Source organism: Platalea leucorodia (genome assembly GCF_965183815.1).
Source record: "Platalea leucorodia genome assembly, chromosome: 8".
Classification (NCBI taxonomy): Eukaryota; Metazoa; Chordata; class Aves; order Pelecaniformes; family Threskiornithidae; genus Platalea; species Platalea leucorodia.
Window position 1 is genome coordinate 12,274,191 of NC_138830.1, and position 25,025 is coordinate 12,299,215.

General features: G+C 44.5%; 1 protein-coding gene across 2 annotated transcripts in view; it reads right to left on the bottom strand.

The window, feature by feature from the left end:
* PSMD1 (proteasome 26S subunit, non-ATPase 1) overlaps positions 1–20,805 on the bottom strand; it is a 76,232-nt gene extending 55,427 nt beyond the window's left edge. For both annotated transcript variants that reach the window (XM_082320950.1, XM_082320949.1), the window contains exons 1-16: positions 20,672–20,805; positions 18,170–18,213; positions 17,025–17,098; positions 16,606–16,775; positions 15,525–15,730; positions 14,095–14,238; positions 13,028–13,254; positions 11,517–11,577; positions 9,698–9,826; positions 8,398–8,486; positions 7,645–7,723; positions 6,287–6,460; positions 5,201–5,312; positions 4,363–4,559; positions 3,683–3,778; positions 3,068–3,132 (exon numbers count right to left, since the gene is read on the bottom strand). In XM_082320950.1, the coding sequence (XP_082177076.1) occupies positions 3,068–3,132; positions 3,683–3,778; positions 4,363–4,559; positions 5,201–5,312; positions 6,287–6,460; positions 7,645–7,723; positions 8,398–8,486; positions 9,698–9,826; positions 11,517–11,577; positions 13,028–13,254; positions 14,095–14,238; positions 15,525–15,730; positions 16,606–16,775; positions 17,025–17,098; positions 18,170–18,213; positions 20,672–20,687 (1,883 nt within the window). In that variant the 5' untranslated portion in view covers positions 20,688–20,805. The remainder of the gene's footprint in view (positions 1–3,067; positions 3,133–3,682; positions 3,779–4,362; positions 4,560–5,200; positions 5,313–6,286; positions 6,461–7,644; positions 7,724–8,397; positions 8,487–9,697; positions 9,827–11,516; positions 11,578–13,027; positions 13,255–14,094; positions 14,239–15,524; positions 15,731–16,605; positions 16,776–17,024; positions 17,099–18,169; positions 18,214–20,671) is intronic.
* Positions 20,806–25,025: the final 4,220 nt, after the last annotated feature.

Here is a 25,025-nt window from a genome sequence, read left to right on the forward strand (position 1 = left end):
TCCTATCTAAACTGTAATTCATGAATTTTGAACAATGAAGTAGCCACACACATTCTTTTGTAGACTTTTCCAGTAATTAAAAAGATGAAAAAAAAAAATCTAAAGAAATTTGTGCTTAAAAAAAAAGTTAATCTTCAAGTTAAAGCAAAACCTTGTTGCTTTAAAAATTAAATGGCATGTTTTATTACATTATGTTCTATCACATTTTACTGTTACTGTGCTGCTTTCATTAACTCTAGCCATAAAAGCCAAGCTGTGCTCTTGAATGTACACAGGGTTCCATGTATGTGCTAGCAAGGAAGACTCACAGAGGTAAACAAGGACAGAAAAGCCTTACAGAATGTTCTGCTATGCAAACATACTACCTAAACATAGCTGGCTTTGTGACATTTATGACACTTTTAGGTCAAATCCAAGAGGAAGAACATTTATTCACAGATAGCTGTAACAAAAGGAGAAAAACTAGGTATTTATGACACAAAGTAGATTTGTGGGCTCCTAGCTGTCAGGAGCTCTGTCATGTTCACCAGTGGTGCTTTTAAGGAAATTACCACCCTCTGACTGTGTAGCCTCCACCCTTATATGGATTTTATTATTCCTATAGGAGCAACAGACAGAAGCACAAGTCTGTGCATACTCCTGCTGCTGTAGTGTACAACCCAGCAGATGAACTTACACCTCCAGCATGTTCAACCCTACAGCAATGGCATGAATTCCCCAAGAAAAATGTAGACCGCATTAAACAAATTTATTCTCTTATTTCAATCCTGACTTCACAGTTCCCTTTCTGGAACCACATACAAAGAATTCAACGAGACCTCTTCTCACAGAAGTTTCAGTCATGTTCCTTCATCTAAGTTGAAATTAATTTCTGGGGCTTAGCCCACCGTGTTACAGACCTGCTCACCTCCCATCACAAAATGCTTCATTCAAAAGCTCTGTATACCTAGCAGCTGACAGATCACCAACTCTTGCCAGTATTCAATGCTGTATTAGTAGCCTTTAAGACAAGTAAATCCAGTTAGACTTCAACAAACAACAGTCCTAAGAAAGAGATGTCATTTTAGTCAAGAAGTCTGACAAACTCACAGCCCACTTGATGTCTCTGCATGCCTGCAGTGCACAATTAGTGCTAACTAGCAGTTTTGGCAAACAGGAAAGGTAAATGTAAAATTAGCTTCTAGATCCCTACACCGATGGACAGTATTTCTTTCCATCCATTGAAACATGGGTTTTGGTTTATAATTAGAGAGAGCAATGCAGGGGGTAATCTGTGGGGCCCTCTAAGCAGAAAATCCCTTCCACTGGTGTATGTGAATGCAGGGGTCTGGGCTAGACAAACCAAGGGCTCCCTCCAGAACTGTGTCTTTAAGCAAAACAACTGATCACGTATTTTATGACAGTTATCAAGTGAAAACTGTTAGCAGCTATAACAGCCTAACACAATCCTTTTGCCTCCAGAAGCCAGGGATAATCAGCTAAAAAGTTTTAGTCCTTTGCTACCAAGTAAGGTGGACACTAGAATTTACAAGGAAATGTTCCTCCCTATTGTCCAAGCAGGTTTTGGACTGTACCCCTCCAGAAAGGGACGGGAAGAGGCAGGATAAGATCTGAACCACTGCAGAGCAGGTGAAAGAGTCAAAGATGATGTCACTCATTTCCTCATTGCTGGATATGTAGAGAACAGGCCCAGAACTGTCTTGCTCCAACACGACGCCAGCACACGGTAAATGGTTTAGTTCAGAGCCTTGAAAGATTCTCATTTTGGTAGGAGCTATCAACGTCCAATTATGTTTTGCATTTGTTGAAAAGAAAAATTACATTGAAACCAGAGATCAAAAATGCTTTGTCACAACCTGTTTGGAAAAAAGATGCCTGAAACTATGGAGAGCCTGCATGGAATTTTCCTTCTGTACACAGATGCAGAAGCCAGTTAAACAGACCCTTTGGCTTGACGAGAGACACGGATCGCTATGCAGCAAGGAACGATCTGCGCTCACTGAAAGCAACAGAGCAGAAGCTCTTGGGAGACGCCTGCTGCCCACAAAGAGAATTTGTTCTGTTTGTAAACCACATTTAATTGCAGCCAGAATATGCTTCAGATAAAACAGAATAGAGTGGAGCAATTTCTACGTGAGGACAATGGTTAATGACAAATTGACTGGTCACATCAGTAATCCAGTTTTTTAATACCAGCTTTAAGCACCTCTTATCCAGCTTTTAGGATGAATTTACAGACTGCCACTAACCCAAAGAAGATGCGAACAAAGATTTTTAAATTACAGTCCTGGATCCAAGTACACACTGCCTCCTCTCAAGCACACTCAAAGGCTGCAGCTTGGCTCAGTACTTGGACTACACAGATTACTGTATTAACAGATGAAGTTGCAGTCCTTGGGGAGCCTTCTAATTCCCCGATCTAATAAAAAAAAAAAAACCCAAACACCTCTTACCTAGGGAACTATAGAGCACCACAGAGCACTACAAAATACCAGATCAGCAACAGATTTCACTTTAGAGAACCAAAGCAAACATCATGATTATTTTGTGATGGGCTTATGTTACCACAACGTAAGCCCAGTAACCTGTCAAGGTTTAAGAGTGGGTACTTAAAAAACAAAGACAATTTCGACATCCTTCTTCAGGATATTTTTACTGAAGTGACAACCTCCAGGAACGTTTTGGATAGCGATTAGGCAGACATATTTGTCTGAGTACTGCTGCCTTTAAAAGGCCTGGCACAAGCACTGTATATTTAATTTTTAATTAACTCTCAATCCTACAAATATTAATTTTGCATTCTATTTGTCAACTTCATCTAACTCTATTCAGACAATTAAGTTATAAGTCCAGAAGCCTACAGAAAAGCTCATTAAGCATCTGCTGAACATTAAGGAAGGCTTCTAATTTTGAACCAAGTTTTATTCTCTCTCAATTTTTTGACTTTTCAACCTCCATTCAGACAGCAATTGAGTCATTTTGTGCAAGCACTAGAGTACCACATTTCCTGAAAATGTAACAGACATCTAATTGAAGGCTGTAGAAGTGACCAAGGAAGATATTGTACCTGAACAGAATGAAACCAAGTGACTCAACGGCCGCCCGCCTCACGTCATCATTCACATCACTCACCTACAAAAGGGAAAACAGGATGTTCAGAATATAGTTAAAACACTTGAGGACTCTGCAACGTTTCAGGCCAGGTGTCAGGCACACAAGTTAATCAAGACGACAGGATTATACAGGAAGAAAGTTGACAATCATGTTCAGCCTTAGCTGAAACAGCTTCACCCTTGTTCGTACACTGTGACTGCAAGCCTATCAAAGAGCAGACAGACCTCATCTTTTACAGCTTAAGTTGTTTTTTTTTCCCCAGCCCATCATTACGCAGACTATTCACTGCAAACCCATTACCAACTACTTTAGGATCATGTTTTATTTTTTTAATAGGTTCCGTTTTTTGTGATACTAGGTCAAATATTCTCTTGCTGAAAGTCTACTTATCCTAATGTCAGAAGACCCTGTTATTTCTACTCATACTGTTAAGGAAAGCTTTCATCACTTCACAATCTCTGATTTGGACCACAACATTAACACCGTAGACGCGAAGCCTGTCAAAGCGATGTGCTTACTCTCTCACCACAAATTTCTTGCTATGTGCTCCTAAGCCCACAGTACTTACAGCCACATGCAGTAGGCGTCTGATAGCCTTGTTGTTCCCTGAGCCACAGTATGCCATAGCAACAGTGTACATGCCAGAACGACGGAGAATTGGATCCTGGAGGAGAAAGCATCAATATTTAATATCCATCCAAACAGGGACTCAGTAATTCTGACTCTAAATCTGTTCCACTCTTGGGCCTCGAATCTGCACAGGTAGCCCCACTGCTTAACTGTTTATTATGGATGAGTAACAGGACAATCACCAAAGCAGGGCTGTCATTACTAATTTCAGGGGGACAGAAAGTTGCTATGCCACAGGCTGCCAAAGAGAGTATCTGGCAGATGTGTCATTCTGCTTCTTATTCACTATCTGCTATTGACCACTACTAGATCCTTGAGAATGACCCACCTACAGCGCACCTCATCTGTTTTTAACCATTACACCCTGTTCTGCGCCTTGTTGCTGCTCACAGGACTATAGAGACTGAACATAAGGCTGAAGAAATACACAACTAAGCACTGTTGTTCTTGTATTTTTGATCAGGGTGAAGCAACCTGTGAAACTGCCCCACTTCAGACCTATGTAAGAACTTCCCCGGTTCGAAACAGCCAACCCACCGTAGCTGGAGGGTTCACAAAAGGACAGGAAGGTCACCGGTGTAACAAAAGGGCCAGGGATTAGGTCCTAGCTAAGCTTACCTTATCTCTGCAGAGACTCTCAATGAGAGCATCTGCCTCCTCCATCCTCCCGTACATGACCAGAGCAATTCCAACGGCAAGGCCTCGCAAAATCTTTTCATGCTGGGTTTCCTGTGCGTAGCCAACCATGTCCTCAATAGCCTGAGCATTTTTAGATCCCAGCATAACCAATCCCAGTGCCAGGCCAGCTGCCTCACCTGCACAGCACAGAAAAGCAAAAAATCAAGCAAACTCTGTTCCCAGAAGCAGTACAATATTATATCTAAAGAATCACACAAGATGCAGGCCAACGGATCACTTCTGGACGCCACCATGCCCAGCAACCACATTATTCATAGCCAAGTGTGCTTCTAATGAAAACCTACCAACCACAACTTAGTGCTCTTCCCCACCAAGTTCAATTTTCTCTTCCTTGGGCCACTGCTGAGGCAGTTTTCCTGTGAGACCCTGCCAATGCAGCAGTAGCCCCCCCCAAACTTCTCCAAGCCTATCTCAGCCAAAAAGGGCATGTGGCTCTGGAGATCAACCACACTAAATAAAAAGCACATGACAAAGGCAAGAATAGAGCAAAATAAGGGACTGTTTAAAGACCTATCATGTTTTATCAATATTTGGCATAGTGCCACAGACCAGTCCTGACAGGACCTCCGAACATTACTGCCACATAACTAAAGAACCATGCTGATCAGGAAAAGGTCAGTAAATAAAACGCAGCTAAGGCAACCTAGAAGCGATCTGTCCTGCTAACAGAAAACCTGAAAAAAAACCCCACACCAACAAACCCCAGATGCTTGATAAGGCCTCAGATGGTTATTTGCTTTGAAAGCAGAATATTTACCTGTCACTGCATCATCCTGGTATAGATTTGTTTTCAGCAAATCGTACACATCTTGACGTGCTGTCCCCATGGCAGCCAGACCCAAACCCAGGCTGCCACCATGTCGGACAATCTAGAGAAGCATATGCAAGTTCAGTCATCATAAAACAGGGAACAATATGGCTTCAGCTGAAGTAGACGTCTTTCCATCAATATAAAGCCACAAACTTTTAGCCCCAAACCACCCAAAATGACCACTTAACCTGTTAGAAATACCACTTTCACCATCTCAGGCAGTAACTCTGATGAAAGAGGCAGAAAATAGAATAGAGACAGCCGTTCAAAAGCCCATAAACAATGAGTATCAGAAGCTTTACAGATAGCACAAGAGACTTTCTAGTATCTTTAAGGTCTTTTTCCCCACTGAGTGATTTACATAAAACCATAAATCTGTGCCATGTGTAAAAACTGCTGCCGAGTAATAGCTTTTGAATAGAAAGGTAAATCAGTACCCACTTAAACAGTCTACATCCTCTTTTATTCTAACAACAGATACAGGAAAGGCAGTACATTTGCAATAAGATGAGTGGGATGCATTCACAGAATTTTTAAAGAAGTAGTCTGAAATTCCCCAAAGAGAAGGGAACATTCTGGGAAAATACTAATCTATTCCTAATTTAAAAAGAGACTTTTCATAGAGGTCTACAAACAGTAAGTGGTGAAGTAAAACACTTCTTTTTGTATAAACTGCATTAAACCTACAGGGCAGCAGAAATATTTCCTTTGACAGCTAAGCTGTAAGCGATAACAGTGCCTAAATACTGCAGGTTTAGGCACTAAACACTAGCAAAACAAAGTAGATACAGAAGCAGTAAGAAAGATGAAGCTAGATTCACTGTCAAATATGTAAGAATTTCCTAAAAATCTTACCTAAACGTTGAGCAATAGCTTGTTAAAACCAAACTTTATATTTAAGGCCGACAGGAAATGTAAGTATCACACTACTGCCACGGTCTTAGTTGCTTCTAACCCCGACTTCTATACCAGCTAGCTCCCTTCTGGATATTCCCAACAAAACAAAGGTTCATTACTGAACCCAGTACATACATCATTACTGGCATTCTTCAGCTGGTTCAGCAAATAGTCAATGATGTCCCCGCCATGGTTAGCATGAATGAGACCCAAGGCATAGAGACCTCCGCCTTCCTGGTAGGCTGACCCTGGAGAGGTGTCCTTGGGTAGGTATGTTGCCATTAGCTGTAACGCTTCTTTCTCATGACCCTGCATGTCCAGTGTCCATCAGGAAGGGAAGACAGTGGGAAGTGAAAGGTGAAAAAACAGTGGATGCAAACATTTCACGACAATATTTAAACAAGTCAGAAGAAAACATGTTATAGCCATTACTTTCTCCACAAAAATCCGCCTTTCAGTGCTGTACGATCAGCAAAGAATCATTCCCAATCAACCCCCTTCTGTACTGGGGTTTTATTAACCACAGTACACAAGTATTCATCAATCACTTGGTCACTGATCTAAACCAGGACAAATCTGGCCTGAAGCTACACCAATTCGTTCACTAGAGCACTTTAATGAGGGTTGAGGCACGCAAAACCATCATAGAATCATAGAATTGTTAAGGTTGGAAAAGACCCTTAAGATCATCAAGTCCAACCGGTAACCCAGCGCTGCCAAGTCCACCGCTAAACCATGTCCTCAAGCACCACGTCTACCTGTCTTTTAAATACCTCCAGGGATGGGGACTCAACCACTTCCCTGGGCAGCCTGTGCCAGTGCCTGACTGCCCCTTCGGTGAAGAAGTTTTTCCTAATATCCAACCTAAACCTCCCCTGGCGCAGCCTGAGGCCGTTTCCTCTCATCCTATCGCTTGTTACTTGGGAGAAAAGACCGACCCCCACCTTGCTACAACCTCCTTTCGGGTAGTTGTAGAGAGCAATTACAAATTACAAAAACAATTACAAAGACTTCTTCCTATTTCAAAACAGCTTTAAACAGACCCTCCCTGTGAATGAATTTGAAGAAAATGACCACTACTCAGGTCACCATTCAAACTTACTGAAACTTACTACAGTAAGGACTTTGGTACTGACACAAAACCGTTTAGGAAATACACACCTGCAATTTTCATAGCTAGAAACTATTGACCTGTTCAACTCACAAAGGAAGAGAAGAGCTACGAAGAAGATTCTCTCCTTGAGCTATGTTATCCTACCACCTTTTTGATGCTCAGCAAAACATGCCGTAAACTATATCGGGTATCAGATAAGATGGACTTGATAAAGCACAGCTTTTCTTTAGTGCAAAGACACAAACTATGTTACAGCTGTGCCTTGCAATAGACCAGGTAAACTGGAGTGCAGGCATCATTCAGAATCCCCACGTCAATGTCTTCAGTGTTCACAAGTCAGACATTTATATTGAACAGAAGGAAATGAATGCAACATTACCTTGTGTATAACACCCAAGCTGGCGGTAGCAGTAAACTTAGCCCAGTTAGTGGCCCTGGCCAGCCACTCCAAATTGTCTCTGGAAGACGAAAAGAGAAAGGTCATACAAAGTTTTTCATACAGCCCGTTCCTCATCCTGCAAGCAGGGTTTCACAGCACTAAAGACTGCTTTCAAACAAGAAAGCAGCTCCATAAGGCAAGAAAGCTAACCACATTTCCACTTTATACCTCTCTCGCCCCTTCATCAGCCCTGATTTTTGGCTGGTCGTAGTCAAGCTTCTAGATACTGGTAATCTCAGTGAAAGATGGATGACAACTGCTCAATATGCAGCCCATCAACTCTCTGGGAGAAACTCTAGCAGAGTTTCTGGAGCTTTCCTCAAGTCCCTGGTAAGGTCAGCCCTGACATTTCCCTTCCAAGAGTCATTCAGCACTGTCAGTCTACCAAAAAAGATACATCATCTCAGAAATTCTCCAACTAGCAAACAAAGAGAACAGAAATTGCAGATCTCCACCCTCCAAACTGCTCATATGGTTAGCAGTCAAATAAAGCCGGCTTGTGAGGATAGAGAAAAGAAAAGAATTCCAGCTTCTTCGCTCTGCCTCCACATTAGTTTTCAGACCCTTTGTTTATTCTTCTCTAAGCCGATCAGAGTTCTGCAGCCACCCTTTTGGAAGTATCAAGCTAAGTAGGGCAACAGTGTTGTTCAAACACCTCTAAACGACATTGGAGCTTCCTTGCCATAGATTTACCTGAGGAACTGGTCACTGGTTGTACCACAATGCATAAAGGAGTTTGCTATAACTGTTGCTGTATGACACACAGAATTCCGCACTGCATCCTGAAAAAACAAAAACAATCAGTATTACCAGTCAGCAAAAGATATGCCCTAGGTCGCTTAACATGCTTGCCAGTACACTAGAAAAACAGATTGTAATTATGCTCCACTTAACTGGCAATTTCCCTTTAATCAAAGTTAATAGGTTGTTAATACATTTTAATATATCCTCAACCCATCTTTCCAGTGCAAACCAATCCTTTCTAGGAGTTTCTGTCAGAAATGTGATTACTTCAATTGCAGCTTAATTGGAGAACCCCCGCTTCTGGTTCCCAGAACTGAGCACTGCAGAGCGTGTGCTGCTGACGTTTTCAAGCCATCCCTGGAGCACTATGCAGGATCGCTCCCAAGCACTTAACCAGCAGATGGAAAAGTTTTTCCAATACATTTGAAGCGCCTCCTGAAACAGACGAACCCACTGACAAGCATCCTCTACCATTTTTGCTGACTATGTGCATCTCATTTCACATATAAAAAAGTTCTCCTACAGTTTCTAATAATCATTTAGCTTAAGACAGTCTAATTTACCTCTAAGTTTTCATTTGCCCACCCTTGAGTAACACCTTCCAAAACAAAACCAGTTATTCAATTCACTAGCACTGCCTACATTACAATATCTGATCAGTTTTGTCTTCAATGTGGAAATATTAGTCTCTGAGCACATATCAGGATTTCTTTAGCCAAGCTGAAGGTGTGGTCTCACATAACAGCTCAACGTAGATACCAACATACTGTAACCTGCAGTCCTGGCTGACTCCCTCCCTCCCTCCCCAACCAGCAGCATTTGCAACGGATCAGTCATGGAGCTGGGGGGTGAGTTCGTCCATCTTACTGACCAGATGGAAAACAAACCCACCAAAAAATGGGGGGGAGAAAAGGATTAGTTTCTATAACCAGTTGGGGAAAAAGAAAAAAAAAAAAAAGAAAAAGAATCAACACACTAACAGCAGCCTGTCATTAGGTCATCCTAGCTGTAAGCTGAAACAATCTGATTATATGGTGGTGTTTGGGTGCAATCGGCTCTTCTTCAGCCTCACAGGTTCAAGTTTTAAATGTTAATTTATCGTGACTAAAACACAGATTTGTATCCTCAAAACTCAGGGAGGCGATGCTAAAACATAAGATGATGTTGTAAAATAACAGCAACATGGTCAAAACAAACACAGGATGAATCAGATGAATCCAAGACAACCAAATCTAACAAAGACTCTTACCTTTGTGTTTTTGAGGATCATGAGGTCTGTATTGTTGTTTCGTATTAAAAACTGCAGATGTAACTCAATGGCCATTTCCCCACTTAAAATTTTAATCATTTTTGAGATCTGGTCCTTAGGCTCTGGGTTCTTCAAACACAAGCAAAAAGAAAAAAAACTTGAGAACCCAACTACAGCTCTGTTAAAATACAGTTCATGAGAAGTCACTCTGGTATGTTCCCATCACCATATTCCAAAATCTATCAGGTTTTAGGACTAAAAGGACATTGTTTCTGCCCTTGCTGCACAAGCCCAAACCTCCCAGATAATTAAGCCCCTTCATGCACAACACTGCAGGTGGGAGAAGAGACTCTCTGAAGAGAAATATATTCTTTCACTGAAAGCAAAAGGATATGAGAGACATCTGATATTCTGCAAGCTCCTGTTTGGCCCTACAGATACAATGAGTCTCCTGCAAGAAGCAACCACTTTTAGAACTGTGAACCTGTATTTCCACGGAAGTTTTAATGGAGAGGACCACAAAGCCACGACACTTTGCATGACCTTGCTGAGCTGCAGCATCATTCTTGTGAGCTACAGCCTTTATTTAGAACAACAGCTAGTAGAACTAGGAATCTCTAACACATTCATCTTCCAGAGCTCTTTGAGAAAGCCTCCTTCCTCCTTGCGATGGAACAGCTTCCACAGATTAAGTTCCAACTGAAGTCACTTCTGAGCAGGGTGAAAAGTACACTGCAGCTCTTCGTACTGACATTGTTAGCTGGTCAGAGACCAGCCAAGCATGAGTAGTTCAGCCCCTAAACTAATCCCCTCAATTATTTCTTTGTAGTCAGCATTCCGAATCGTGGAAGATTAAGCTCAAGAACACATAGATCTATGTGCAATGCCAACAGAGCAGAAGTGATTCAAGACACCTTTCCTGCACAAAAGCACTGTTTACAGGTTCCTTGATGGGGCAAGAAACACAACCTCTTGTGGAATATAATCTCAACAAAACACTTCTGTTTGACCTTGATTAATTTTTAAGTGATCTGCAAGAATCTCTCCAAGATTCCCAAGTCTAGTTTGCAAACATGCACCATGGGGAAAAAGAAAAAAAACAACAACTTCTCTTGGGTTTTACTTTCCTCTCTAGTAGCATTTCATTTCCTCAGCATTAGAAGTGTCAGAATTGCATTAGCTATTCTACGTGCTGAAATGCAACTGTATGTGCGTGTTAGAAGTGAACTCACTTTCTCCAATACCTGGGAAAAGAAATTAAACAAAAAGATTCTAACCAGCTGGCCCAGCAACACAGCCACCATGCTAGCCAGGGGCAACACCTTCCTCCTTCATGGAAAAGAAACTATGTTATGTCAGCATCCCCTCCCGCCATTCCTGCAGAACAGCATCAGTTCTATCCAGCCAGAACTACAGCCAGATGACAGGAGAAGAAAAAAAACCACATTAAGCTAATTCATCAGCTAAGGTTCTCAGCAGCAGTCAAATTTCAGGCCCTTTCTTTCAGAATGAGTTACTTACTTCAACATCAACAAAAAGCAAACACGTGAGCCAGATCGTTCTGTCCCCTTTTTTGGGGCTCAGTAACTCCCACTGAAATCTACCCACTTCCCACTCTCCCCCAACTTTCAGTATCTGAACTGCTGGACTTGCAGACTGTCAGATATTTGGTCCTCAGAGATCATCTGTCACCTTGTCCCCAAGCAAGACAGAAGTAGAATTCCATTCTTCATTAGCCAAACCAATTTAGTAACCCCAGAGATTCAAAGAGAACACATAAGAAAAACTAAGCAAGGCGTATTTTGGAAACGGCACTCACAATTTCTGCAGACTTCCCTGCACAAGTGCTTCCTGGTTTCTCTTCTGCTTCCATAGCATCACTGAAATAAAATAAAAATGAAAAATGCAACCCAGTTCATCCCTTGTAAGTAGTCAAGCACCGTAATTATGGCTGAACACTGTCCTGAAAGAGTAGCCTGGGATTTAGAGATGATGACTGGAAACAGGACTGTGACAGGACAAGGGCTGACTATCTGGAGGTCACTGCTGAGAAGCAAGCTCCTCCCCAATTCAGTTTTCAGGGATCTTGAAGACAAAGGCCCAAAAAACCCCACCCTCTTATTCCATCTATATGGACAACAAAAATAGAGATGCTTGTAGGGAACGAACAGGCAGAGACATGTGAGAAAACAAGGTCAACAAACAAGGCAGCAAGGATAATTATATCCTCACCCAGAAGCCTTGAGCTCCACACTATCAGGACGGATGCTAGAGTGTTGAAATGGAAATGAAACCTGCTAAGCTGTTGTTAGCACCTTGTCCTAATGCTTCACAGGCTGGCTTATAAACTATTCTGTGCTTTTCCTTTTATTTCACTGGAAAAGAAGAAAGGAGAATGCTTGCTATGCCCGTATCACTGATTCAAAAGCATTTAGACCCAGTTCCTCACAGCTGCATAAGCCCTTACATTTAACCAGCCTTAATCCGGGCAGTATTCTCTATCACACGCTATCAAACACAGTGCAGGGATCAGGCTGTGTACAGACACGACAGCTCTGGTGATTAAAGAGCAGATGGAGCACAAACTTCTTCCATGCTGCCCCCGAGCTGGGCAGCACCCTTAGCATGTATTGGCCAATTCTCTAAAAACAGAGGTTTAAAACAAAACTATCTATGTCAATTACCTGTAAGCCATCAAAAGAAGAAATAAAGAAAACGGAATCGTTAGTGCCAACTTTGGTTTTCTTCATAGCGGCTTCCTGCAGCTAAGATCCAGTGATGTTGACCACCGAACAAGTTTTAAATGTCAGGACTTTAACAAAACTCAGATTAGATTTGAACTAGCTCTTTTTAACTGCAAGTCCAAAAGGGTCTATAACACAACAGTATCATCCGAGCTCACTCTTCCCACAAGCAGGTAGCAGACCACAAGCTATGATGTGAAACCAAGCTTGCACATAGCTGCGATGAGCTTTTTGCTTGAACTCTCCTCTTCCTTAGCTTTACAAGCTGCTGCAAAGACCACACAACATCAGAGTGTTCCCGAGCAATTCACACTATGGCTTAATGAATTCCTGCTCATTAGCTGAGCCACAGTAACTGCACCATGCTCACCTCAACTGCAAAGGAAAATGCATTCTTTCAAACAGTGGATTCTGGTAATACACAATTTTGCCCTAAGCAAATAACATGTCTTATCTATAATTCTGACTTAAATTAAGGGGAGTAACTCGATTGCTTGTAATGGGCATCCATGCACAGAACAGGAGGCTCCATCAGAGCAGGACTGGAACCCAATAATGACACCTCTTCTCAAGCCAGTCTCCCCACCTGTCTTTCTCCGATCCAGGGACGGTGCCGGTGTTGGTGGATCCAGGCACAGAGGCAATGGGAGTGCCAACTGTGCGGAGATTCTGGATCACAGAAGACAAGAACTGCTGGCTAGCACTTTCATACAGATCAAAGCAAATTTGGTAGGCCATGAGAAGGTTATCTTCCTTCACCAGTTTTTCCAAGATGTCACTTACGGCTTGTGGGTCATCCAGGAATATCAGGCACTGAGCGGGAAGAAAGGAAGAACAGGAAAAAAAAAAAAATCAGGAGAAGACATTATATACTTCAGAATGATAAAGTAACACTACCTGAGGCCACACTACATTTTCCCCATTCCCTCATCTGCTGCTTCCACAGAACACCCCTTCAAAGAAAGAAAAATTCTCTCTCTCTCATAGGAGACAATAGAAATCTTTGAAGAGTTTTCATAGGTCAGTTTAAAAACAAGACCGAGTATTACAAATTCAAGACACACCATTCAAGTCTTCCTATTTCCACAGCTTTATCTTTGGAAACTGACAATGTTGTCCTACTAAACACAGAAATTTCAAAAGCACATTAAAGAAACATCAGTCTTTTTGTAGGGACGTCTCAGCTGAAATGGAACAGGCATAACACTCCTGAGCCCCATGTACATGGCACATCAAGACTGGCAAAGGCCTGAACATCTGAGTAACTTCATAAACGGTTGTCCAAACACTTTCAGACAATGGCTTACCAAAAAATAAAGCACTGTAAATGTTCTTTGGAGGAATAAATAAAATTTCAAGCTATGAACCTACCATCTGATACTCCCTACAGAGGCTTGAAATATTCTGTCAGAGTTGTCTATGTCCCCAAACTGCCTTTGAACGTGTTTCTTTCTCTATAAATTGACCCAATGTGCAATATTTGCATCTCTCTTTCAAGTTGATCTCACTTTGATATATATTTGAAGCACACAACAAGGAAAAGATATTTCATTTAACTGAATAAAAAACAGACATCAGGTAGATGTCAAGTCAAATACATGTAAAGAAGAGTAACTTTTGATTGATCTTTAAACATCACTCCGAGAAGTTTACCTGGCACACATTGATGAAGTCTGGTTTCTCCAGATTCATGTAGATTTTAACTAGAACTCTCAAGACTTTATTACGGAACTGTTTATTCTGCATCAAAGACATACAGAGCTTCAAGCTGTAGGCTAGCATCCCAGGAACATCGTTCTGAAATAAAATTCAGGGATATCAAGTCTGAGTTTGAACTGACAAGCAGGATGTAGAAATTAAAATAAAGCTACCTCCCTGCTATTTTAAAAAGCAGAGGAAAAAGACATGCATATATAAACCTTCACAGTTTCCCGTTTTCAGAAAAGCTTACATGCAGGTGTATTGCAGTTTAAAGAAAAAATACTACCAAAAATGTACAGGACCATTATTTAATTCAGTAGTTAAAACATGCAAAAGGTTCATTTAGAAGTTCAATACCTATTTACACTTCTTCACCTTTCTTGTTTGAATAGTCATTCTTGAATGCAATGAAATTCCCTGCACTAACATAAAATGTCAGCAAAACAAACCATGCACCAAGAAAAGATCCCCAACAGACCTACTTCTTGCTAGAGACTGAGGAACAGATTTGGTTACTAGACTTCAGAACGATAATTTGAAATGAGGGATTTATAATGAGCAATTAAGTTAGTAAATGCATAGCACAGCAAACAGAACAGAGAAAGCAAGATGGATGCCTTATGATTATCATTCCCATATACAGAAATGGGAGCCATCCAAAAACATGGGAAAGCTGTGAACTGAAAAGTGGTAAAATTTAAAGGCTTTAAATTATGTCTGGCATACGATTGAGATACTGCAGCATAACAAGATTACACACAACCACTGAGCTGCTGCAAATGACTACAGGCATGCTTCTCTTACTGCCATTACTAGGTAACATGACTTAACTTTAACCCTCAGTGAAAGATGTTAAAGCCAGACTGTACTGCCTTGCAGTCAGGGCAGGCTAAGGCTGCACACAGCCACTTATTGAAAATCAGAGCAGCTCACCCAACTACCGAATTTTTTTGTTTTTCCTGCCACAAATAAATCACTTACCTAGCCCTAAGGATCCCTTCCCACAGTGAATTACAGCAGATGACAGGCACAACAAAACAAAAGAGCTGTTCTTACGTTACGCCAGACCTAAGGTCTGCCTAGTCCAGTATCGTATCTTTGCTAGTAGCTGACAAGGAATACCTTAAGAAGAGGGCACATAGCCAAGCTTCCTGGGAATATTCTCCCAGCAGTTTGCAGCTCAGAGATTTCTTAAAGGTAGGGGTCTCTCTATACTTGATAGCCCTGAGTGGCTCTGCCTTCCATGAACATATTGAACCAAACACCCCTGAGGTTCATCTTTTATTCTGTTCATACAAAACAGGGCAAGTTCCATAGCAACATGGATTCTTGTACTTCCATTTCTGGACTAGCTACGTGCACCTCCTGTCTCTTGCACATACCGATTCGAGGATGGTTTTCTCAAAGATGTCCAGCCTGCGTGTCTCTAGAGCAATACCGATGGCCTGCTTGTACTTGTGGTCATCCAAGCATCGCTGGAACATTTTGTTCACTATCCCTTCTAGCCTTTCATCAACAGGTTTCTTCTCCCCTTCTGGCAGCTCCGCATTCTCCACACACTGTTTGGTATAGTGGTCGATACATTTTGCTGAAAAGATATTGAACAAATACGGGGGGGGGGGGAAGTCAGCTTCCTAGATGTTTGCAGTTTTTTACAGATGAAGAGACCAGTATGTGCATACACACATTCTACCAGCAAATACAGCATATGGGAAACTACACAAAGGGGAGGCCCAAGAACTATTTGTGTAGTCACATACAGATAGTAGTGGAAGATACTTATATTCTCTCCTAACAAACTCTGCTTTTAGTGCTGAAACCAAGTAGGTATTTTTAAAATGGAACCAAAGACATGACCTTTGTTCAAGTAGCACGATATTTTAAACAAATGAGGAAACAGCAGTAAGAGACTTCCTAGCTCCACTGTAAGCACTAGCTGGGGAGACTGAAAGCCAGCCCTGGTCCATCGTATCCTGTACAAGGTAAGTGATACCAGCAGACAAGACTTTTAAAAGACATTCAAATCATACAGGCATTCAACATCTGACTTGCTATCTTGTTAAGGGTGGGTAAAAAAAATTGTACCCCTCAGTTCCGTGTGCAGCTACACTTATGAGCCGATTATTTCCAAAATTATGCTGAAATTGATACTAACATTAGCACACAAATGAGAGAAAGGACAATAAACAACCAAAGCAATTTTCCTATTAGGAACTCACAATAGAATAAGTGTTAAGAATAGGAAAAAAATGCCAGAACTCCTAAGTCAGTTTCATTACAGAATCGCAAAGCAGGAAAAAGAAAGCACAAATAAACTGGGTAAAATTAGCTGCAGCATCAGTTTAAATGAATACAAGGAGAGGAAGAGAAATATGGAGAAAAGCAGCTAAATCAAGTAAAATCTCAAAGTTACAGTAGTTTTGACAACACAAGAACTTTTCTTTTGCAGCAACAGTTGTTTACCAATGATCGTCTCCACATATTCCGAGTTGTCGTTGACATTGAAGAGGTCACCTGCTCCCAGGGCATAGTTCAGCGATTCTTCAAAAGCTCCCAGGTGGTAAAAAACCTTAGAAGCAACTAGTGCAGCAAACTGCCGGCTCCGAAAGCCCTCATCTTCATAGAGAACTTCACTGCAAAGACGAGAGAGAAGAGCGTCAGCTCTGTGTGCTCAGTTCTCTTTAAGGCCACAGTACAGCTTGATCGAACTTGCATCTTTGGGACTACAGCTCCAACCCCACACCCACTTATATTAGTGCTTTCTGGAAAATATAGAGCTAGATGCTGTACTAGCCAGTACCAAGCAACTAGAACTACATCCACTTTATATCTCATGTTCTTTTTAAGCAGCACATCCTGAAGTAATGAGTATCTTCTCTTACATTTTGTCCACTGACTCAGAGATTTCTGCCCAGAAGTCATTGACAACAGCATTCAACTTGTGAAGAGCAAACTCCTACAAAAAATAAGAAGTTATATTACATTAAAAATGCATTACCTTTCCCCAGTAAAAATGAAGTACCACCCAAGACTGACATCATAAACACTGACCCATTTCAACAGTAAATTCTACTTTAAAAGATCTTTGCAAGCATTCATTAATCTTTGCAAGTCCTTTGCAAACAAAGGGCTGCTCATTTAACAGGTAAGACAACCTTGATGTTCCTTCCCATGGCCTCTCTGTGATGAATGACTGGCTAAAATGACCGATAGCTGAAATTCCTTAAAATACAAAGTTTTCAAAGTCTTTATGGCAACCTTTGTGTAGCACATAGAATTGGCCTGTGGGCTAGGCCAGCCAACTCTATTTATTTGGACACAGTACTTTAGCAGATAAACAATATCTGGACTAGAACCAGCCCACTTGTAATCAGTTCAGAGCAAAAGCAGGGCTCATTTGGATCTATCACCACCTATGTCTGTTTCCAAGCAAAACATTTAGGGGATATTACAATATCACAAGATGCACTTCCCCCTCCTAAAAGGGGCTACCTTAACTGCTCAAGTAACTAGCAAGTATCATCAATACACCACCACTTCGAGTGTTTGGTGTTGTCCTATGGATTCATATACTCTGTGGACTGTAAGGTTTCTGTTGCTGTTTTCTTCTCCTACTACTATTGTGATTTTTTTTTTTCCAAGTGAAAACTGTAACTGTGATTTTGTTTTACATCATTAAATTATGCTAAAATCTTGAGATGTTCTTCAGCTTTGACTTTTACACAGTCAAAATGCAGTCTCTGGAACACTTTGAAGTAACAAAGCCCCATTATCATCAGAGAGCTGGGAGCTTTGGTGAATAGAGATCTTTGCATGTGAAGCTCCAGTTTGATCCATGTTCAAAACAAGGAAGTTTGCCATCTGTTATCATGTTATTCAAGCCCTTCCTTTCAGCTTTCAGGCTAGATAGGATTTGGGGCCCACCTGTTGCTGTCCAGCCATTAATTATTGAGATCCACTCATTTCTGATTTTAAGCTCTCAACATAATACATTTGCTGTTATTTGCTCCCAGATGTAAGAGCTTACCTTGAGCTGTGGCTCTTCTTCATCCAGAAGAGAGATAATTCCAGCTGCAAAACAAGATCAGAGTCAGTTTTGGACTCTCTCTGTTTCACAAGTGAACATGTTATTCAGTTCAAAACGAACAGAACAGGAAAGAAGGCTGTCTCTGGAATACTGGTTTAAAATCTTCAGTATTAAAATTCAAAGATCCGATCCAAGTTTGTATTAAACATGATAAAAGATAGTTCAGAATTTATAACTAAAAAGGTACACTGTTTATAAAAGATGATCCTTCTTAGAGGAAAACATATTAGACAGGAACCCAGAGAATATGGGATTTACTTCCAGTTCCATCACTAGTTTGCTGACTGCTTTCTAGCAAATCACTTCCCACTTCCCCAGGTGGCAGAAAGAAGTTCATGTCAAAACATCCTAACTTTTTTCATGCCAAGGAAACAGGCCTCATGGCTAAGAGAAGATGTCATATCTCACAGCTTTGGCAAGACTCCTGACGCTGTCCCAGAACATTTGTACAAACAGCTACAGAAATATCATTCAACTGACATAACTGAAAGAGAGATTCACAGTTATTTGGGGAGCTCAATCTGAAGAACGGTTATAGACGGTTTCATTGTCAGACTGCAAGGACGCAACCGAAAGGGCTGGAATAGGATTCGATCAAAGTCCAACACAATTCACTGCTTTTAATCTTTCATTTCTTGTATAGATTGATAACCCTTTTAAATCTAAATAAGACATCAAATTGGAAAGGCCAGCAAGCCTACTGGAGGGTTGAACTGGGCTTTCAAAAGATCTTGACAAATCTAAAAGAAGAGTGTGCAGGTCAAAACTAAAATGTACAAATATAGAAAGGAATCTGAATAGTACAGTGGGTTAAGATGAAACATGACCAATAATATCACATGGCTGCAGTGGGAGGCAGACAACCCAAACTTCACACTGAGATGTGTAAGTGAGAGCGTTTCTTGGCAGATATATGAGGCAATCCTTCCCTTTGCTTGGCACTGACAGACCAAAGCCAGATGCTGGGTCCAGTGCTGGGCACCGTGTTTTAAGAGTTATGAGCAAACCAGGGTGTTCAGAACTGAGCAAGAAGAACAAAGAGGTCCAGCAATTGGGACTTATGAGGGTTGACTGGAGGTCTGTAACTGGTTAGTCTATGGAAATCTGGGAAGGGTACAGAGTCCACACATGCACAGGGCAGCTGACAGCAGAAAGAGAATAATCTGATTGTTGTGTCAGATATGAACAGGAGTAGTAAGACCAAGCTTTATTTGGAGCTTCAAAGACTGAGGTTTGATGAAAAGAAAAGTTTTCTGACGGTAAGACAGTTATTCACTCTTCATTATCAGAGATTTTTTAAAACCAGGTTAGACACATGTCCGTCAGCAACAACTGAAGGAGCAGTGATGCGGCCCTTAGGCAAGGACAGCAGGTTCAGCAGCCCACCCCACAGCGCTCCTCCCACCTGTTCTCTGCAACTCTACTCCAAACGTATGATTTCACTTTTTTTTTTTTAAAGAAGCTCCTGCATTTACCTGATCTATCAGGAGGAAGCAATCTCACTCCTATTCAACATACCATTTCTACCTTTTTAAAACCCCTTTGAAATGAATTCCTACTTCTCCTCAACTAAAATAAAACTTAAACATAACACAAAGGGTTCAGAAAGAGAAAGACAGTTGCAGCCTATTATCCTCTGCCCTGTTTCTCTCACAAAGCCACAACCAGTCAGATATTAACTTCTGGCCTGAGTACTTTTGGAAATGTTTCTCATATTTTTTTACGCTATGAAGTTCTCCATAGCTCCAGAAACAGCCCTTAGTATCTAATTCCTCCCACACTTCATTAGCCTGAACCCTTCAGGCTAGCTTTTCCTCTGCAAGGCACTTGCATTTCCGACCCCCCCCCAAAGTTCAAGTCTGCCTCTTCCCCCTTCCTCACTCCCTGCTGCACCTCCTATAGACCCCTGCTGCCCGCCGGCGTTATTCCCTTTAAGCAGGCGAAGCCCTTCAGTTCACAACCGCGGCGCAGGAGCACCCCCGTGTCTGCCAGGGGGCTGCCACAGCCGCCGGCCCGCCCTCAGAAAGCGCCGGCGGGAGGCGGACGCGGGGCCGGGCCGGGCGGGCACGCAGCCGCCTCCGCCTCCCCACCGAGCCCGCCGGAGAGCCGGCCCCGCTCGGGCCGCCACAGCACCCGGGGGAGGGCGGGCGGCCGCCCCGGGGCACGGGCGGGCGGCGGGCACGGGGCAGCCCCCCGCCTCCCGCGGCTCAGGCTTCAAGTGCCGGTTGTGGCGAGCCGCCGGACACCGGGGCGGCCTCCCGCTCCCGCCGGGGCTGCGCGGCGGCTACCGGCCAGGGGTGACCGGGGCGGGGGGAGGCCCCCGTGACGGGCGGCCCCACGGAGCGCTGCGGCCGGCGCCCCCGCGGCCTTTGGCGGTGCCCAGTCACGGCCCTGACTCAGCGAAACCCCGGCGGGCAACGCTACCCGGCGCCGCTCCCTCACCGGCCGAGGTGATCATGGTGTCGCCCGCCCGGCCCGCGGAGGGAGGTGGGGTCCGCTCCGGCCCAGGTGCGGTGCTGCCGCCGCCGCCGCCGCCTCCCGGGGTCCGCTCCGCGCCGCTACCGCTCCGCCGCCGCCCGGCCCGGAAGTGCCGCGAAGGCCCCCTTCCGGCAGGACCCCGCCGCTCCCGGGAAAGGTGCCCGTGGCGATCGCCTGAGCGGGGTGGCGGAGAAACAGCCAGGCGTGAGGAGGACAGCTCTGCCTCCCGGGGCCTGGCACTGCCCGCTGCCCCTCACCGCCGCCCCGGGCCGCCGCGCGCTCCCCCGCCGGCCGCACGCGCTCGCGGGCCGCACGCCGGGCCCGCAGGGCACCCGCCCCGTGCGTGGCCGGGGAGGGCGGCAGCCCTGGGGGCGGCAGGGCGGGCTGCGGGGCCAGGGGCTGCGGGGTCATGGAGTCCTAGCACGCCCCGAGTTGGAAGGGACCCGCAAGCATCACCGAGTCCAGCGCCTGTCCCTGCACAGGCGGCCCCGGAACTCGCACCGTGTGTCCGAGGGGGCCGTCCTAATGCTTCTTGAGTATTGTCGGGCTTGGCGCCGTGACTGCCTCCCAGGGGAGCCCGTTCCAGTGCTCCAGCACGCTCTGGGTGAAGAACCTTTTCCTCATGTCCAACCTAACCCTCCCTTGGCATATCTTCCTGCCATTCCCTTGGGTCCTATCGTTGGTCGTCAGGGAGAAGAGATCAGCGCCTGCCCCTCCTCTTCCCCTCGTGAGGAAACTGTAGACCATGATGAGGTCTCCCCTCGGTCTCCTCTTCTCCAGGCTGAACAGACCAAGTGACTTCAGCCGTTCCTCATACACCTTCCCCTCTAAACCCTTCACCATCTTTGTGGCTCTCCTCTGGACACTCTCTAGTAGCTTCGTATCCTTTTTGTACTGCGGCGCCCAAAACTGCACGCAGGACTCGAGGCCGCACCAGTGCAGAGCAGAGCAGGACAATCCCCTCCCTCGACCGGCTGGCAATACAGTGCTTGATGCACCCCAGGACACGGCTGGCCCTCCTGGCTGCCAGGGCACACTGTTGGCTCATGTTCAACTTGCTGTCAACCAGAACCCCCAGATCCCTCTCCGCGGGGCTGCTCTCCAGCCTCCCGTTCCCAGTCTGTATGTACATCCAGGGTTGCCCTGTCCCAGGTGCAAAATCCAGCACTTGCCCTTGTTAAACTTCATATGGTTGGTGATTGCCCAGCTCTCCAATTTGTCCAGATCTCTCTGCAGGGCCTCTCTGCCCTCGAGAGTGTCAATGGCTCCTCCCAATTTTGTGTCATCAGCAAACTTTGATAACAAACCTTCCAGTGCCGCATCCAAGTCATTTATGAAGATGTTAAAGAGCACTGGCCCTAAGATGGATCCCCGCAGAACCCTGCTAGTGACTGGTCGCCAGCCTGATGTAACCCCGTTTACTATAACCCTTTGAGCCCGACCTGTCAGCCAGTTGCTCACCCATTGCATTATGCCCCCATGACCCCACGAATGCCCACGTTTGTGCCCAGGAAAACGGCTGCCCCCTCTTGCCAGCTCCCCCCTGCCAGGACAGGCTGCCCGCAACCGGGTGGCATCCTCTGGAGCAGAGGTGTGTCCCAGGGCACTGCAGGGATCGGGGATCGTACCGCATGGATTTACCAGCTCTTGCAGGTGCCTCTCTGGGCCCCGACTCCTCTCAGATACCTCATAGCCACGGGGAAAGGTCTCACCCACACCCATTTCTCCCGTAAAAAGGGGGGCACGCGTACAGATGCGTCTGACAGCCCCTCGCCAGATCCTTTTCCCCATCTGTCACTTAGCGGCGCAGGGCAGCATCCAGATCTCCCACACATACGGGTACCTGAAGGTGCCCCAGTTGTGGAGGAGCATGGAGTCATTTTGCTTCCAGTACGGACAGATGGGAAATTCAGGCTGGTGGATTTGCACCAAGGAAAATCCAGCCGAACAGCAATGGTGCTGCACAAGAGATCAAAGCGCTCAGACTTCAGCGGCATTGATTTCTACCTGTTTCTACTAAATAGGAAAAAATGCTTTCTGAAGGGCTTGAATTCCTCCAGGAAACCTAATGGCCTCAGCTAGTGAATGTTATTAATGAAAGTTACCTGAGCCCTACCCACAACGCTGAGAGGGTCAGCCCCACTCCTCTCGGCAGCTGAGGAAGTCTCCAGCCTTCCCCACTGCCCACAGGGGAGCAGCTGACCTGAGCTGCACACAGACCAAGTCTGCTGATCTGGATGCCATATACTGGGGTCACTTCCATTCCCTCCCAATATACCTTTTATTTAAATCAAGAGAAATATCAGTTAAACGATGCATAATGCTACTTTAAGGATAACACCATGGCCAAGAAAAAATAAACTGAAGCACGTTCCAATTCAGAAATTAAATGTCTTTATGCTTTACAGCAAGCACATAAGGTTAACAGCACCCTTAAATTATTAAATCAATTAAACATGTAAGACTATCTGCTGCACCTCCACATGCCCAGCTAGTGAAAAAAAAAAAAAGAAAACAAGAATTCAAGTCACTTTTATTCCTCAGTCAAAGGAAAACAATACTTCTGGTCGAATGTATTCCCACTCACCCTTCCTAAACCCCGGGCAGGCCATCCGCTTCCACAAAAGTCTCACTTCAAGGGTAAACTTGCATGATTTACTTAAAAATTACCAGTAAATAAATCCATTGGATTTGTAGCACTAAGATAGGTTAACTGCAAATCTGTACTCTTGGGCCACCTCTTGATTGGTAAATTCTAGGCAGCAAAGGTCAAATACTGCAAGAAAAGAAAGATTCTCCTGATTGTATGTCAAGTCCTACTGGACTCACCTAACCAAGGGCTTTATCGGGGAAGTACGTAACTGCCCAGCGACCTGGGCTCTGCTGTGAAGACGAGCAGAGGGACTCCACCACACGGCAGCCCTACGCACTCACACCAGGGACAGAGCAGGAGGATACCTTCATCTCACTGAGATGCACTTACTACTCAGTGGTGAAGCCCGGGGTCACGAATACAGCCACCCACATTTGTATTTTCCACCTGGTCATAAGCAAAGGAAACCTACAGAAAACCTGCAGGCTGGAAGGAGAGAGCAACACGCTCCGCCAATGCCAGCTGCCTCCTCGGTTCGCTCTCCCCAGCCCACACCCACACAGGAAAGTGTTTCTGCCATGAAGAGATGTGACATGCGCTTCCCCAAACGCTGCTCACAGGGCCTTGGCATCCACCTACCCCCTCCCTCCCACCTTCTTATGGAGCAGCTACAGCACCTTACGGCTGCATTTCGGGCGAAGCTTTCCTATGTAGACCAAGCCTAACTATCCAAACACATTCAAACGAGCAGTGTGATAACACAGAGACTTGCTGAGCACACCTGGAAATGCTCCCTATCTCTCCCACTTGACCCCCCCACCATGCCCCGGACACCCTCAGCCACTCCCTCCCAGCCAAAAGCGCAAAGCACCATCACAAAAGGGACCGACTCTAAACCCAAGAGCTGCTAAGCTCCGCTCCAGCATTACTGTCATTACTCCAGTGAGGTAGGTAGGTGTTGCTGTCCCCATCCTGCTGTTGGGGAAACTGAGGCACAGAAAAATGGTTTGTTGAAAAATGTTGATGATCGTGATCATAAGCAGAGCTGGGTAAAAAACCCATCCCCTGCTCCAGGTAAGAGCTGGAGAGGTGCCAAGGGCACACTGCTGGGAGAGAGTGCTGGCCGGAGCTGGCAGGACTGCAGACACTTCAGCTGCCACTGAGAAAAAAAGGAGCGAGAGAAAGGACAGACGTGCACGGAGGACGTACTGCCATAAATGCAGCAGCTAACCCAGAGAAGAGGTAGGCAGGACACGATGAGCTGAAGTTTCTGGCCTGCAACTCCAAAAGGACAGCCAGTGCAAAACAAAACCCAGCTTGTGCTAAAAATAAAACAAGACCTGTGTTATGTTGCATTAAAGTAAAAATAAAAAAGGTATTCCTACCATTATAATAATATTCCTCATAAACCAAAGATTTGTAATTAATTCTGTTGTCCCGCAGGCTACAGGCAGCCCTTTGGAACTACTTAAATAGATTATTTTTATATTTTTATATTTATTCATGAAGCAGCCACGTCTTGTTGAGAGGAATGCTGCAGGCCACCTCCAAGACCTGCCACCACGTGGCTGTGGAGATGTCCCAGGTAAGAGGGGCCTCTCCCGTAACCCCACCTCGCATCAGCCACACTGTAGTGTCTGTCTGCCACCCCCTCCAGCCCCAGCAGTCCGTCAGTCAATGAGCACCAGGAGAAGCCAGAGGGATGGATCGTGCTCCCAAATCACA